This window comes from Rousettus aegyptiacus, unplaced genomic scaffold, assembly GCF_014176215.1.
Source record: "Rousettus aegyptiacus isolate mRouAeg1 unplaced genomic scaffold, mRouAeg1.p scaffold_m13_p_15, whole genome shotgun sequence".
Taxonomy (NCBI): domain Eukaryota; kingdom Metazoa; phylum Chordata; class Mammalia; order Chiroptera; family Pteropodidae; genus Rousettus; species Rousettus aegyptiacus.
The window spans coordinates 8597314-8610580 of NW_023416290.1; the positions used below are offsets into that span (position 1 = coordinate 8597314).

The following is a 13267-nucleotide window of genomic DNA, read 5'->3' on the forward strand; positions in this document are numbered from 1 at the left end:
ACGCGCGTGCATGTGCATGTATGTGTGAGCATGTATAAATGTTTATGTCAGTGTCTCTTAATATAGACGGATTTGTATATATATTTATATGTCAAAACCTCTGAGTCTGACTCAAACAAATGAATGGATTTATACGAAATGCTGAAAGACTTATAAACATAAACGTTAGAGACATTCTACAACTTTTCAAAAATAAACACTTTCACGATTACACCGGATCTTGAATGGATTATTCTTGAGAAGCACTATATAAAAACCACAATGAAAGACCTTAGTTTTTTCCATATCGATTTGTTGTTTAATGTCAGTCTTAAGAGACAAAGGTATAATGTCATGAACGTTAATATGTGTGTGCATGTCATGTTCAATTAATTGAATTATTGATAAAAGTGCTTACATGAATGCGAATGGTCAAAATTACTTTCCCTGTCTTTTGCCAGCATTATCTATAAATAATATCAAGTTTTTGTGATCCTTAAATTTATGTCTCGCATTTCTTTAAAGAAACAGAGAGATAATGCACGGCTTTTTCCCATGTGATCTTAAACTTTTATAGCTAATTTAAGTATTAATTAAATATGCACGTTTTACACATCCTGTAGGCAAAAATGTGCTTACCTTAATATCATCCTTGAAATTTTTTAAGAAATTGCCTCCTTTATTTTCAGGCTTCTTTCCTCTATTATCTTTTTGATGATTTAGCAAAGTCTTCTGAAAGTTTCTTTTTCCTTTGGGCGTAAATATCATCCACCTATAAAGTGAACAAGAAGCCTGCATTGATTTCTTTTATTATTTGCAAGAGTATCATAGAACCCTTTATAAAGACAAACAAGCCAATCGTCAATGCAGTTACCAATTTTTTAAAAATGCATCTATCTCATAGAATGATGGGTCAATTCAATAAAAATAAAAACTATCCACATGTGTTGAGTTTTCATATATAGTCAAACTTTAATCCAGTTTAAATAGTCCTTAGACTATTTCAGGGTCAAGTGAAATATATAGATATGAGATCCATTTTTGATTTGGAGAAGGATACGGGAAAAAATAGTATTTTCTCTCTCTAGCCATGATGTTTAGTAAATGGCTCCTGTCACTACTACAGAGGATCGGGACGTGGAGATTTTTCTCTTTGTGCCCTTTATCCCAGCCTGAAATCTTTTTAAAATATATATAATTAACCAATATGCGATCAGATATTTTAAAGTAATTTTCTATGTATATTTAATTTGAATGTTCTCCCCCCCTGCCACCCCCCCCCCCCCCAGTCTCTGCACTAAAACTAACGATCTCCTTCGGATCCCTGGTTTTGTGTTTTAAGGAATAAGTCAGCAGCCTGACCCCGGCTTTACAGGGGCCACGACACCGCAGAGCCCTCTGATGTCGCCCAGGATGGCGCACACCCAGAGCCCCATGATGCAGCAGTCGCAGGCGAACCCCGCCTACCAGGCGTCCTCGGACGTGAACGGATGGGCGCAGGGGAGCATGGGCGGGAACAGGTAGGCCGCGCCTGTGTCTCGTCGACGGCACCAGGGACTGTCTGTAGACCACATGCCTCTTTTCTGGGGTCTTCATAACTTCTTTGCCCTCAAACAAGCGACATCCGGTGAACTGCCAAGCGAGCCAGTTTACCTTTCCTAGGGCAGAAGTTCCCAGAATTTACAAAAGCTTAGCATAGTATCTGTTCCTTGGGAGTAAAAAGAACTCCCCTAAGAAGGCAGCAGCCCCCCGGTTTATGATGGAAACTGCTGAGGAGGGCGGTGCCCTAGGAGCCATCCTTCATCGTCCCCGTAATAAAAACAGACAAAAAGCTCCTCCGTGAGCGTGAAAGTGGGAAATGTACTTCCAGACCTTCAAGGCCATGTGGTCGCCCTGCAGCCTCGCAGGGCAGGCCACGCCCCCTGCTGTTTCTGACCCCTCCTCCTCTGACCGTCCGCACCCCACACCCTTCCACCCCCGGAGCGCCGGGCCACCCGCCCGCTCCCCCCACCCCCACCCCCACCCCCACCGGAGCATCGCGCTCCAGGCCCCCCGCCCGCCCGCTCCCCCCACCCCCACCCCCACCGGAGCATCGCGCTCCAGGCCCCCCGCCCGCCCGCTCCCCCCACCCCCACCGGAGCATCGCGCTCCAGGCCCCCTGCCCGCCCTCTCCCCCCACCCCCACCCCCACCGGAGCATCGCGCTCCAGGGCCCCTGCCCGCCCGCTCCCCCCACGCCCACCGGAGCATCGTGCTCCAGGCCCCCCGCCCGCCCGCTCCCCCCACCCCCACCCCCACCCCCACCCCCACCCCCACCGGAGCATCGCGCTCCAGGCCCCCCGCCCGCCCGCTCCCCCCACCCCCACCCCCACCCCCACCGGAGCATCGCGCTCCAGGCCGCCCGCCCGCCCGCCCGCCCGCCGGCCGGCCCTGACGCCCTCGCCTTCTCCTTGCGTCCTAGCATGTTTTCGCAGCAGTCCCCACCACACTTCGGGCAGCAAGCAAACACCAGCATATACAACAACAACATGAACATCAACGTGTCCATGGCGACCAACGCAGGCGGGATGAGCAACATGAACCAGATGACGGGACAGATCAGCATGACCTCAGTGACCTCCGTGCCTACGTCGGGGCTGTCCTCCATGGGTCCCGAGCAGGTGCGTGGCCCGGGTCCGCGTCCTGACTTGTGTCTGCTTTCTGCAGTGCGTGTATCTTGCGGCATCCGCCGTCGACTCCCACCTTTATTTTGAAGTGTTTTTTTCACCTGTGTCAGTGAGAGTACCAGAAATGCTTGTTAATGACGAAATACACATGAAAGAATTCCTGGCTACTCAAGGATCTTTCAAAATGTTTAACTTCCTCGTCACTCAATTTTTTTTCTTATTTGAAGAATTTAGCAGTATCTAAAATGAATCTCTAAATATGGAGTCGTATATGAGCTTTAAATAGCTTTATTTTGGATTTATAGTGTAAGACCTGATTTGCTTACTAAATGTAAAACCAGATGAATCACAAAGGCCGAACTTCTGCCTTCCAGTTAGCTTTAAATGACACTTCACTCGTGCAGTAAGAGACTGACAGAGATGATCCAAAAACGATTCTTTATCATCTTTGGGATGCAGATGTCATGAATTTTTTTCTTTTTGGTCAGTTTTTTTAATAACTCTGTTTTTTGTTGAATAAGACTCCCATGCACACACCAGCTTCACTGCTGGGAAAGAGACTCAAAGCTTCTGATATCTCCTATCGCACATTGCCTTCTGGGACTCAGGTATCTGTGGTGGGCTGACCCACGGGTAAAGATACTTGTTAATAACTTCCAGATGGTATTTACAGGAGGTCTTAATTTTGAAGGGCACAAAAAGCTCGGCATTCTCCTATCTCAGTAGTTCTTCCGCAGCCCAGACGTGGCAAGGACCCGGAATCTCACGTTATGTGTGGAGAGGCCGTGGCGCGGGAGGCTAAACTGGCTTGACCAGTCAGGCGCTGACAGCACTCAGTCTCAGACCACAGCCGTGAGAACCGTGCGAGTCCGAAGGCTTGGTTAGGTCTGTTTAAGGCTGGTGTCGGCACACCACCATCTGCGTGAACATTTACTGAATTTTACAGTGCTTTTGCACTGTAAACACTGCTTACGGTGTTGTGTTCTATAAAAAGATATTAAAAATGCAAAGCCCTTGGCAATTTAAGAAGCTCTATGCATGCGTGTAATCGTAATTTGCACTTCTGTAGTTGGATTGATGGTGGCTAGATGCTTATTTGGGTAAATGAAACAGACATCAATTACAGAAATACAGACTTTTAGCTTTTCACTGGAGAAAATGTAGTGTTGATGTTGAATTTTCTACAAAAACGGGCCACGAGTGGTTCCTGATTTGCCCTCTAGGGAAGGTGTACCAGGTAAGGGCTGCTGAGGCGGTCTAGGTTGGTGCGGGTCCTGGTCGGCCTACCCAGAAGTGAGTCGGTGCATTTGCATAATCTAGATTGCTTGGAAACTTTTGTATAGATTTAAATCTTTTGACTATCAGAAGCTCCCAGATAACAAATGCAGTGTGTATCTTCTGACAAAATCAATCCTGTATCAGCATTGGTACATTTACTTTGTAATTTGTAAAAGAAATGTACGAATGCTGATGAATAGTTTTCTTGGTCATAGAATATTCACAAAATCAGTGCCGATTGGGTCTTCAGCACTACTCTTGGGGATCGTAACTTGCCTGAGTGGCAAAGATGTTAGGAGCCGCTCAGATGAAGTGAGGACTGGTCTACTTCGAGTCAGCCAAGAAAGGGAACATGCGGCCTGAAAGTATTTCTAGTATTATCACCCCGGTTGAATTTTTGTGCAAGATGCAAGTAAAACTTAATTCGATAGCAGCTCATGTATATTTATAAATAAGTATTTCTTTCCATGTGCCTCTGTATCTCCCCAAACTATAAACATGGGAGACCAGACCGAGGGGCGTAGCCACTTTTACACAGTCGTCTTTCCGCGTTACTCTTCTGAGCACGAAGAGGGGGAAGGTTGACGGTTGGTCGTTTCCGGGCACCTCTAAACGGCCACTGCCCTGTCTTGTCGCCTTCAGGTTAGTGACCCTGCTCTGAGGGGAGGCAGCCTTTTCCCAAACCAGCTGCCTGGCATGGATATGATCAAGCAGGAGGGAGACGCATCCCGGGTAAGAAACGACGAAGCGCGTGAACGTGAATATCTTATAGACCAAAATTGGCAGGTATATTGTCAGCCAGTGGATTGAAGATCATTGTAATGCTTGTAATTTTTAAAAATATCTTCTAATTTTATCTGACATATAATGGTTTTGTGCGAATAATTATTTAAGCCAATTTTAATTGAACCGATGGTGGCGTATTCATTAAGAACACTAATTTTGCCTTGGAATGATATTATTACTGCAAAACAGAACATAAAGTAGCAATGAATTAGTCATGTTTGGGCAAACTTTGATTTAGTTTTGCTTTTCCTAAATTGTAATGTTAGATTTTCAGGAGGGTGAAGAACCAATTTATGATGCTGTGTCTCCTTTAATTAAGTCTAGTTTATTCCTTCTAAGTGTTTGCCTGTATTTTATTTTGTTTGGGCAACAATCATATATTATTCCCTTGTCACCTTTAAACACTCACTCTAAGGAGAGTAATAGTACCACATTCAGCCAGATCTTGAAACAGTGGTCAGTACTGAGAGCCCGGGAGCGTGTGCCTGGCAGCGGCCGTCACGGGAAGCTCTATGAGCCCCTTGAGGCAACGAAACAATCCTGAGCCTTTAAGTCACAGGCTGTCAGTGGAGAAGATGTAGGATTGATATTGAATTTCCGACCAGGAAAGTGTATCTTGGATGGTTTCGTCGACATTGCCATTCAGGTTTAAAAAGTAACAGCACAAACTTGATCCAGATTTTAACAACGTAGTGTGTGAAATTTCCGCGTGGCTTCTGTCCCGTGGGCGGGAGTCGCGCGGATGTGACCTGATGCGCTCAGACGCGCGGCCCACCTGGATGGCTACGTGCTGATAGAGTAAGTCAGACAGAAGGGGAGTGTGTTTCGTGTTGACGTGTTCAGACTCCGCATGCGCCACCACTGAGGGCTGCGGGCCCTCGGGGGCTGCCCGTCCTGCCTCCAGCCCTGGCTCCGCTCCACCGCGTGTCCACAGGTGGAGGCCACGTGACTCAGGACGGCTTAGGTGCGGAAGGGGAGGCCTGACCCTGGGAGGGGCTCCCCAGGGGAACGATGACTTAGCAATAACTAGGCTTCCACAGAGGATGCGCGTTTTCAGCTCAGAGTGCCAGGGGCTTACCCTCTGAGCACTTCGTCTCTCGCCGCGTAAAGAGGAAAATGCATCAGGGAGGCCTGGATCACACCTCCCTCTCCAAAGCCACCACGCCAGGATCAGACCTCCATCCCTCACCCTCCAAGCTAATAGCTGCTTGTTGCTGTCAGTCCATGTTAAAGACACTGCCTTCAAGTTTCTAAGGACATAAATACTTCTCAGTAGAATTTTTCTTCAGACTAACTGGAAATTGAAGGATTTTTTTCCCATATTTCAGTCTGAGCCTTGAAGTATTTCCATGTAAAATCATGTAAGTGACACCAATTAGGAAAAAATAAATTACAGAGAAAAGTCCGTTAAACGTCCTTCTGAGAGGACACGTCCTCCGCGGTCTCCTATGCTAGTCTGTGAGCTGGGAGAACCGTGCGCCTGACCAGGAGCATGACCCCACCTCCAGCTGTGGGGGTCCCTGATCTGTGAATGTCCCCCAGTCCCTTTCAAGGAGCTAGTGAACTAGATGGTTTGGGGCTGACTTGCTTTCTAATCTTACTTACACTAGATAATTTTTAATGGCCCTGATCTGCTAAAATTCTGTGTCTAAATATCGAAATCCCAGAAGCAGTTGTTAAATGTTCCCACAGAACTCGGATCACACTGTTATTCAATCACCTGCCTGGCCTGTTCGGCATAGTTTTCTAGCAGAGAATGGAAGTGTCTTGTTATAATTACAGCCCCAGTACCTGACACACAGTAGATGCTCAATTAATATTTGCTAAATGAATGAAAATTTTTGCGGGGAAGATAATCCATAGCCTAAGAAAAGCGTTGATTATAAACTTGCACCATCCAAACACCTGCACGTGATTCTCGCTCGCTACAGAAAACGGACACCCTTTGGTGTCCATCATACAGATCGTCAGCTCACAGCAGCCAGAAACAAACGAGAATAGCGTCGAGTCAGAGCCCCGGGTGATTTCACGTGCTGAAGCGAGGCGCGCACACTCCCGGGGGTCTGGGGGCCCCTCAGTAAAGGGGAGTCAAGAGGGACATGTTACACGAAGCGAGTTCGGTGATTTTGAGGAAGGGTCGGGAAAGCGGTGGCCGCTTCTGGACTGGATGCGCAGGTCCGCAACTGAGAGTTTCAGCCGTGTGTTTTGAGAAGGCGGGAGAGATTAAATCGGACTGGGACGCCGTCGCTAAGAGCAGCGCCAGGCGAGAGAGGCTGGCCGTGCACCGCACTGTGTGTCCTTCAGAGCGGCGAGAGGAGCCCGCCGGCCCGGACCGACGCTGCTTGTGTTCACTTAGAAATGGCTGCACCTGCTCGTCTGCATCAGCATCAGGTGGAGCTCATCCAGGGGCAGCCTTTGCGGTCGGCATTATTTAAAGTGGCGCAGAACTTTGCTGTTTCTGGGATGGGCTTTATGACGGTTTTACCAGAAATCAGAGATCTTTCACAGCTCTCTCTTCCCACAGAAGTACTGCTGACACCCAAGGTAGCTGGTTGCTTCTTTCTTCAGCCGACTGGGCTCACGCGCTCGAAACACCTCCCAGTCTGGAGAGCCGCGTCTATCCGTTCCGACCCACCCGACCCAGCGGACGGGCCTGGGCCTGGCCCCCGGCGAGGCGGGCGGCGGCGTGAGGAGCCGCCTCTTCTCTGGACAGTCTGCAGCTCGCGTCCAGACAGTCGCTCAGTCTGTTCACTGCATTCACCTTAGTGCAACTTAGATCTCTCCTGCGAAGTAAATGTTGACAGGCAAATTTCATACCCGTGTCAGATTGAATGTATGTAAATGTCGTATTTAAGGAAAACTGCCGCGCGCTCGTTCTGCCCCGTGTGGCTCCAGACACTGGTTTCTTGCTTTGTTCCTGGCTGATCAGTCTAGTACGGAAGATTCAGATTTCATCTTGGGGGGGAGAAAAGAATTAAAAGCAAAAAACTCCAGGCGTCCTGCGCTAAAGCCTGCATTTGGGATGAAAGCCGGGCGGGCACCGCGGACGGCGCCGTTGGGGCGGCCGGCGCGGGCGGAGAGCAGCAGAGTCGTGGCCGTGCGCGCTCCGGGCTGAGCTGGGACAGCTCCAGTTACGGACAGATGAGCAGGAGCCTGCGAGAGGGCTGTTAACGTTAACAAGTGCTTTCTCCTTTTTTTTTTTTTTCCTTGTTATTTGTTAAAACCAGACTGGTTCATCTGAATTGTGAATCAAGAAGAAATATTTCTCATTTCCAAATTTAGTTCCCTCTAGATTGATCTGATGAGCAGCTTGGATCAGCATCTCCTCCTCCCCCCACCCCCGACCTGACCCTGACTCCCCACCCCTCTCTGCCTTCCCTAGTTCTCCCCACTTTCGTTCATTTAAAAATAATAATAGTCATAATAAAAGCAACAGAAACCAGGTAAACCCTTTATTTCCTAAATGTTCTGCCAGCCGCCTACCAGTTGCTAACGATTAAATTTCAGAAAACCGCGTTCACTGGCCAGGAGAGGAGCTAGGACTAGACACCGGCCAGCCCGAGGTGGCCCCTCTAGAAGCACGCGCACCATGTCCCCCGCGACGCTGGCCTGCGGGACAGAGAACGATGGCGTGCTTCAGATTGACAGCAGATATCACGACAGATTTAACCTCCGCCGTGCGTTTTTTTATTTTGTTTTCTAGCAGTGCTGACTAAGCCGAAGTTTTGTAAGGTACATAAAATCCAATTTATATGTAAACGAGCAATAATTTAAGTTGAGAACTTAAGTGTTTTAATTGTATAATTTTTGTGAGGTATACATATTGTGGAATTGACTCAAAAATGAGGTACTTCAGTATTAAATTAGATACCTTCATAGCAACGTCTCCTAAAGGTGTTTTGTAAAGGATATCAATGCCTTGATTAGACCTAATTTGTAGACTTAAGACTTTTTATTTTCTAAACCTTGTGATTCTGCTCATAAATCATTTATCTAATCTATATGATATGCAGCCGCTGTAGGAACCAGTTCTTGATTTTTATATGTTTATATTCTTTCTTAATGAACCTTAGAAAGACTACCTGTCACTAAAGCAGGCCTCTTTTCTGGTTGTTTTTCTTGCTCACTGCAGTAGGGGAGTAACCTTTTGTTAATTGGGGTCAGTTTCAAACAACTGCAGTACCAAGAAACTGATGACCTTTTTTGAGCTATGTCTCCCCAACCCCTAACACGCATACTTTCTTACCTAAATTTCAGAATGATGTCCTTTTGATGTCTAAAAAGTGAAGCATTTTATATCTCACTAGCCAGGCTTTTTAGGAACAGAGAGCTTTTTCCTTGAAATTTGATTGTTTCGTTGTGGCAGGGTGAAAAATGGACAAGCTATACTCCCATTTATATTTCTCTCTCCCCCTATATGTACAAATTACGGCTTTTAGAGCGAGATCACCCAAAGATAAATGGTAAGTAGACAGTCTAAAGGTGTTGCTCCATACTAAAGAAATTTTCTGGAAATTTGCATTTTGATACCTTTTTCCACTTGCGAGGGGTCTCACTACAGGGAGGTGGCCAAGGAACAGCACTTCACAGCGGCCACCAGGTCACAGGTCCCCCTCAAAAGGCTCTGCTTTTCTCAGCCAAGCCATTGGGTTGCCCGGCCGTGACGGGAAAAGCGAGCAGAGGTTGGCCCGAAGCTCCGTGACCCCGTCGGTGCGTTGAGGCTTACGTCATACACAATTCAATGTGGCCCGTTTCAAGTTGCTTTTTAGAAATATGTGACTTAGAATGACTTTTAACTTTACACAGCACAAAAGAGAAATGCAGTTTGAACTGGATTTGTTGTTTTGAGTTTCGAGTTCCTTTTCACTATAACCGTGTCCAAAAAAAATAAATAAATACCTGTGTATCTTTTATTGTTTCTTCATCTGCCCACTGTGTTTTAATGTCAACCCCAAGTCAGACAGATCTGCAGACCTGTGATGCTGGTCGTTTCCAACAATTCATGATCATGACTGTTTGGAAGGAAAAGAGATGATCAAATCTCTTACGGCTCAGATCAAGTAATGGATTTTGCTTTGCATCTAAGACAAGAAAAGTAAGTGAAGGAACCCTCTGATCACATTGATCACTGTAGAAGCAAAAGCCAAATCGATCCCCTTCGTTATCAGTATTTCTTACGCTGTGCACAGTAAATTTGTTAGGCTGAGTCCTCCGTTTTTGTTTAATAGAACAAAGAATCAGTGTTTTACTTATATTACTAAATGTGAAAAACGCAAAATGTGAAAAGTATACATACATTAACTTGGTTGTAAGACTCACTTAAGTGTTCATGTAATGTGGTAAGTTGACAAAGTGAAGTGAAACTGTTTTACAGCAATGAATTCGTTGGACTCAAAGACGAAAATGCCCCCCCCACGTGTATCTCTTACGGCCTGTAATAATTGAAAGCAATGTTTTTGCAGTTTATATCATGCAGTTTTTAATCCGTGTTTAGAAATGGAGTCCACATGGGCGGAACACAGAAGCGAGTGGCAGAGGTCCACTTGTAGAACCCAAAGACACACAATCAGTTTTGAAATGCAACTTAAGCCATTAACTGTTGGTGTGAATTTAAAATTTTCTAGTATTTGTATGGTAGTGTGCTGCCTCAGAGCAAAGCATTCTCTGCACAACAGAAAATTACTGTAGTGGCTTCGATTTTAATTAGAATTTTCTCCCTGGTGTTTTCTTTATAGACTAAAACAAAATCTTTTAAGTTTCTTACTACAGGTAAAAGCTATGTGCAAGAACCTCAAAATGCTAAAATCTAGCATAATGCCTTAGATCTGTTTTTAAGTCTTGTATATTCCTACATAGCTGTCCGATGTATTATATTTGTATAGTGAATTGTGTACAATTTTTGAATAAGTGCATCATCACTTAACCTTTACGTTATTCAATAGTGATGATGATACATTTCTTCAAACATATAACTGTCATTTTTTTCCTTTGTCATTTGTGGGTTTTATTTGTACAGTTCCTCATGAAGTTGCATCTGAGATGTGTGTATATGAAAAGATTATACAAGGGTAAAATTAAGCAATATATTAACTATGGTTCTTCAGGAGAAAGCTTACAGTGTTTCAGGTTGTGATTTATTTTCAAAATGGAGTTGACCCTGAACATCACTTTGTTCACCTGCATTGATGTTTGTATTTCTAGTGTGAGCAGTTTATGCAAAGGTAGATATATTCAGAGAAATTTTAAATACATTTATGCAAGTTAATATTGCTTTGCTGATGCTCTTTGCTTATTTGATGTTAAATAATGCTATTGTAAATAAAGAATTCTGTTGTTATTGCATCATTTAATAAATTTTAATGCCTTCGGGTTTTACATGGCTTTGGAGATGGTAATGTGTTTATATTGTTATCTTCACTTACAAGTGCATTTAAATTTAGAGCACCGTGCTCCGAATGTAATAGCGTCTTGCGTTTATGCAGCAGTGGGCACTGTGCCCACCGCTTTGACACTGGGTCCTCCCGGTGACCTGCTTTATAGGTTTTTAATTTGAAGCCAAGAGGGGTGATTCTTGCCGAAGACTGTCTAACAACCAACCTCATGGCAAACGCAGGCCGAACCTAGGTCCAGTGAATCCTGAGTGAGGGTGCCGATGCCCCTCACCAGGCTGTGCCACCCCTTATCCCATTCCTCCAAAAACACGAGCATCATGTAGCCTCCTGACTGACTTAAGCTTATGTGTCAAACATCGGAGTATTTATGGGGGTTTTAATAGGTTGATTTGTTAATAGTTTATAAACAGTGTTAAGTACAATATACCTAAACCCCAGGTCATAAACTATATGAAATACTAGTAAACACAATCTGGAATTGTATTTTTAAAAGATACCGAAAACAAAATGAGTGATTAGAAAACTTTGTCGATGCTTTTAACCATATTAAGAAGTTAAAGGAAGGGAGGAAGCATGATTAATGTGATAGATGCCACGTCATATCTGAGTAGGGTGACTATCAGCCTCCATGTATGAGAAAATATCAAGGAAAAAATAAAACCTCGAGGAAAAGGAAATGTCCTAAAGTTATTTGTTATCAGGTAAAATGCAATCCCGGTGTGACATAATCTCAATTAATGGTGAAATGTTAAAAATATTCATTAGAACAAAACAAAGAGTCAGGCCCACTACGAATGCTTAAAAAAAAAAAAAAATAGCTATTGCTTCTGGACCGGAAGAGGTGAGACATTTTTAGCCCATTTGACCATCTCTGGGGAAAAGAAAATTAAAAAGCTCAGAGGCATAGAATATAAAAACATGTATACCTTCTGTCCACACTAAAAAAGACTTTTAAAATCTCCATTTGTATTAAAGTAACACGATGCATATAAAATAGAATTGCACCAAACACGAAGTTTGAAAGACCTTTGGGTAGAGAAAACTATAGTTTTACCAATAGACAGAAGACGACAAAACGGAGACATGGCAAGAACCGAGAAGAGGGAGGACCAGCGCTACCAAACCCTCAGCTCCTTCCCCCAAAGCATCACAGTTTCAGTCAAAATCCAAAAAGTTAAAGCATTTGGAAGTTAACATGTACAGTAATAGGAATTTCAAAGAAGGAAAAATGACAGACTTCTCTTGATGAGTATTGTAAAATGGCTACGCAGAAATGGACAAATACATCAGAAGAACGGAGTAGAGCCCAGAGACAGAGTGCTGTGTATATGTAAATTCAACATAAAAGACGGCATTTCCAATCAGTAAGAACCTGCTCAAAAAAATGGTGTTGAGACAATTGGAGAAAACACCAAGTTAACTGCCTCACAATACAAATCCCAAACGCGTCAGGCTGATAAACACGGGGAAACGTAAAGTTAGAGGAATGTGTATACACTGCAGGAGCACCGAAGGTGCAATTCTTCAAGAGACAAAAAGGATAACAAAAATTTAATATGAGACCAACAAAGTTAAAAGAAATTGAAGACAGCAAACAGAAGGTGTACCAAGGCGATGTTAACATAAGGTTTACAAAAATAAAAAACGGGAAAGAGCAAAGAGTGGACAGATAACGAAAGTCCAAAATGGCTACTAAATATCAAAAGATTTTCATCCATTCAGCAAAAGGCTAAGAGTTTAGTAATAGCCGTGAATACTCCCACAGACGGCAGTGGGAATACCAACCCTCTGCTATCCAGAGCAGATGTTTGTATAAATTTGGCAAGACTGGTATTCTCCCTGAATTTTGGGTAGCGCACCAAAGCCGTAGGGCTGGAGTCTTCTGGCAAACTGTTCAGAATTTAAATCCAGAGCATCCTATGAAATAACCACACTTGCATATTTGAACTTATTATTTTCCTTTCCTAGCTTATGCTCGCTTTGCATTTATTTTGGTGTTTTTTTTTTTAACTTCTTGAGGATTATGTGAATACTTTATCAAATTTCAACCTTCATGCTTTTCTAATATATATATATTTCAAGCTTATAAATTTTCCTGTTTACCGGTTTTAGCTACATCCCTCATATTTTGCTGGCTTTCTTATCAATTAAAATCTCCAATTACGGC

General features: G+C 44.2%; 1 protein-coding gene across 11 annotated transcripts in view; it reads left to right on the plus strand.

Moving 5' to 3' along the window:
* The window catches only part of NCOA2 (nuclear receptor coactivator 2), a 245448-nt gene extending 234353 nt beyond the window's left edge, over positions 1–11095 (plus strand). For 6 of the 11 annotated variants that reach the window (XM_016152949.2, XM_016152948.2, XM_016152945.2 and 3 more), the window contains 3 exons: positions 1322–1499; positions 2440–2638; positions 4565–4732. In XM_016152949.2, coding sequence (XP_016008435.2) covers positions 1322–1499; positions 2440–2638; positions 4565–4732 — 545 coding nt within the window. The other 5 variants (XM_036232798.1, XM_036232800.1, XM_036232799.1 and 2 more) reach the window with 3 other exon arrangements.
* The last annotated feature ends 2172 nt before the right edge of the window (positions 11096–13267 follow it).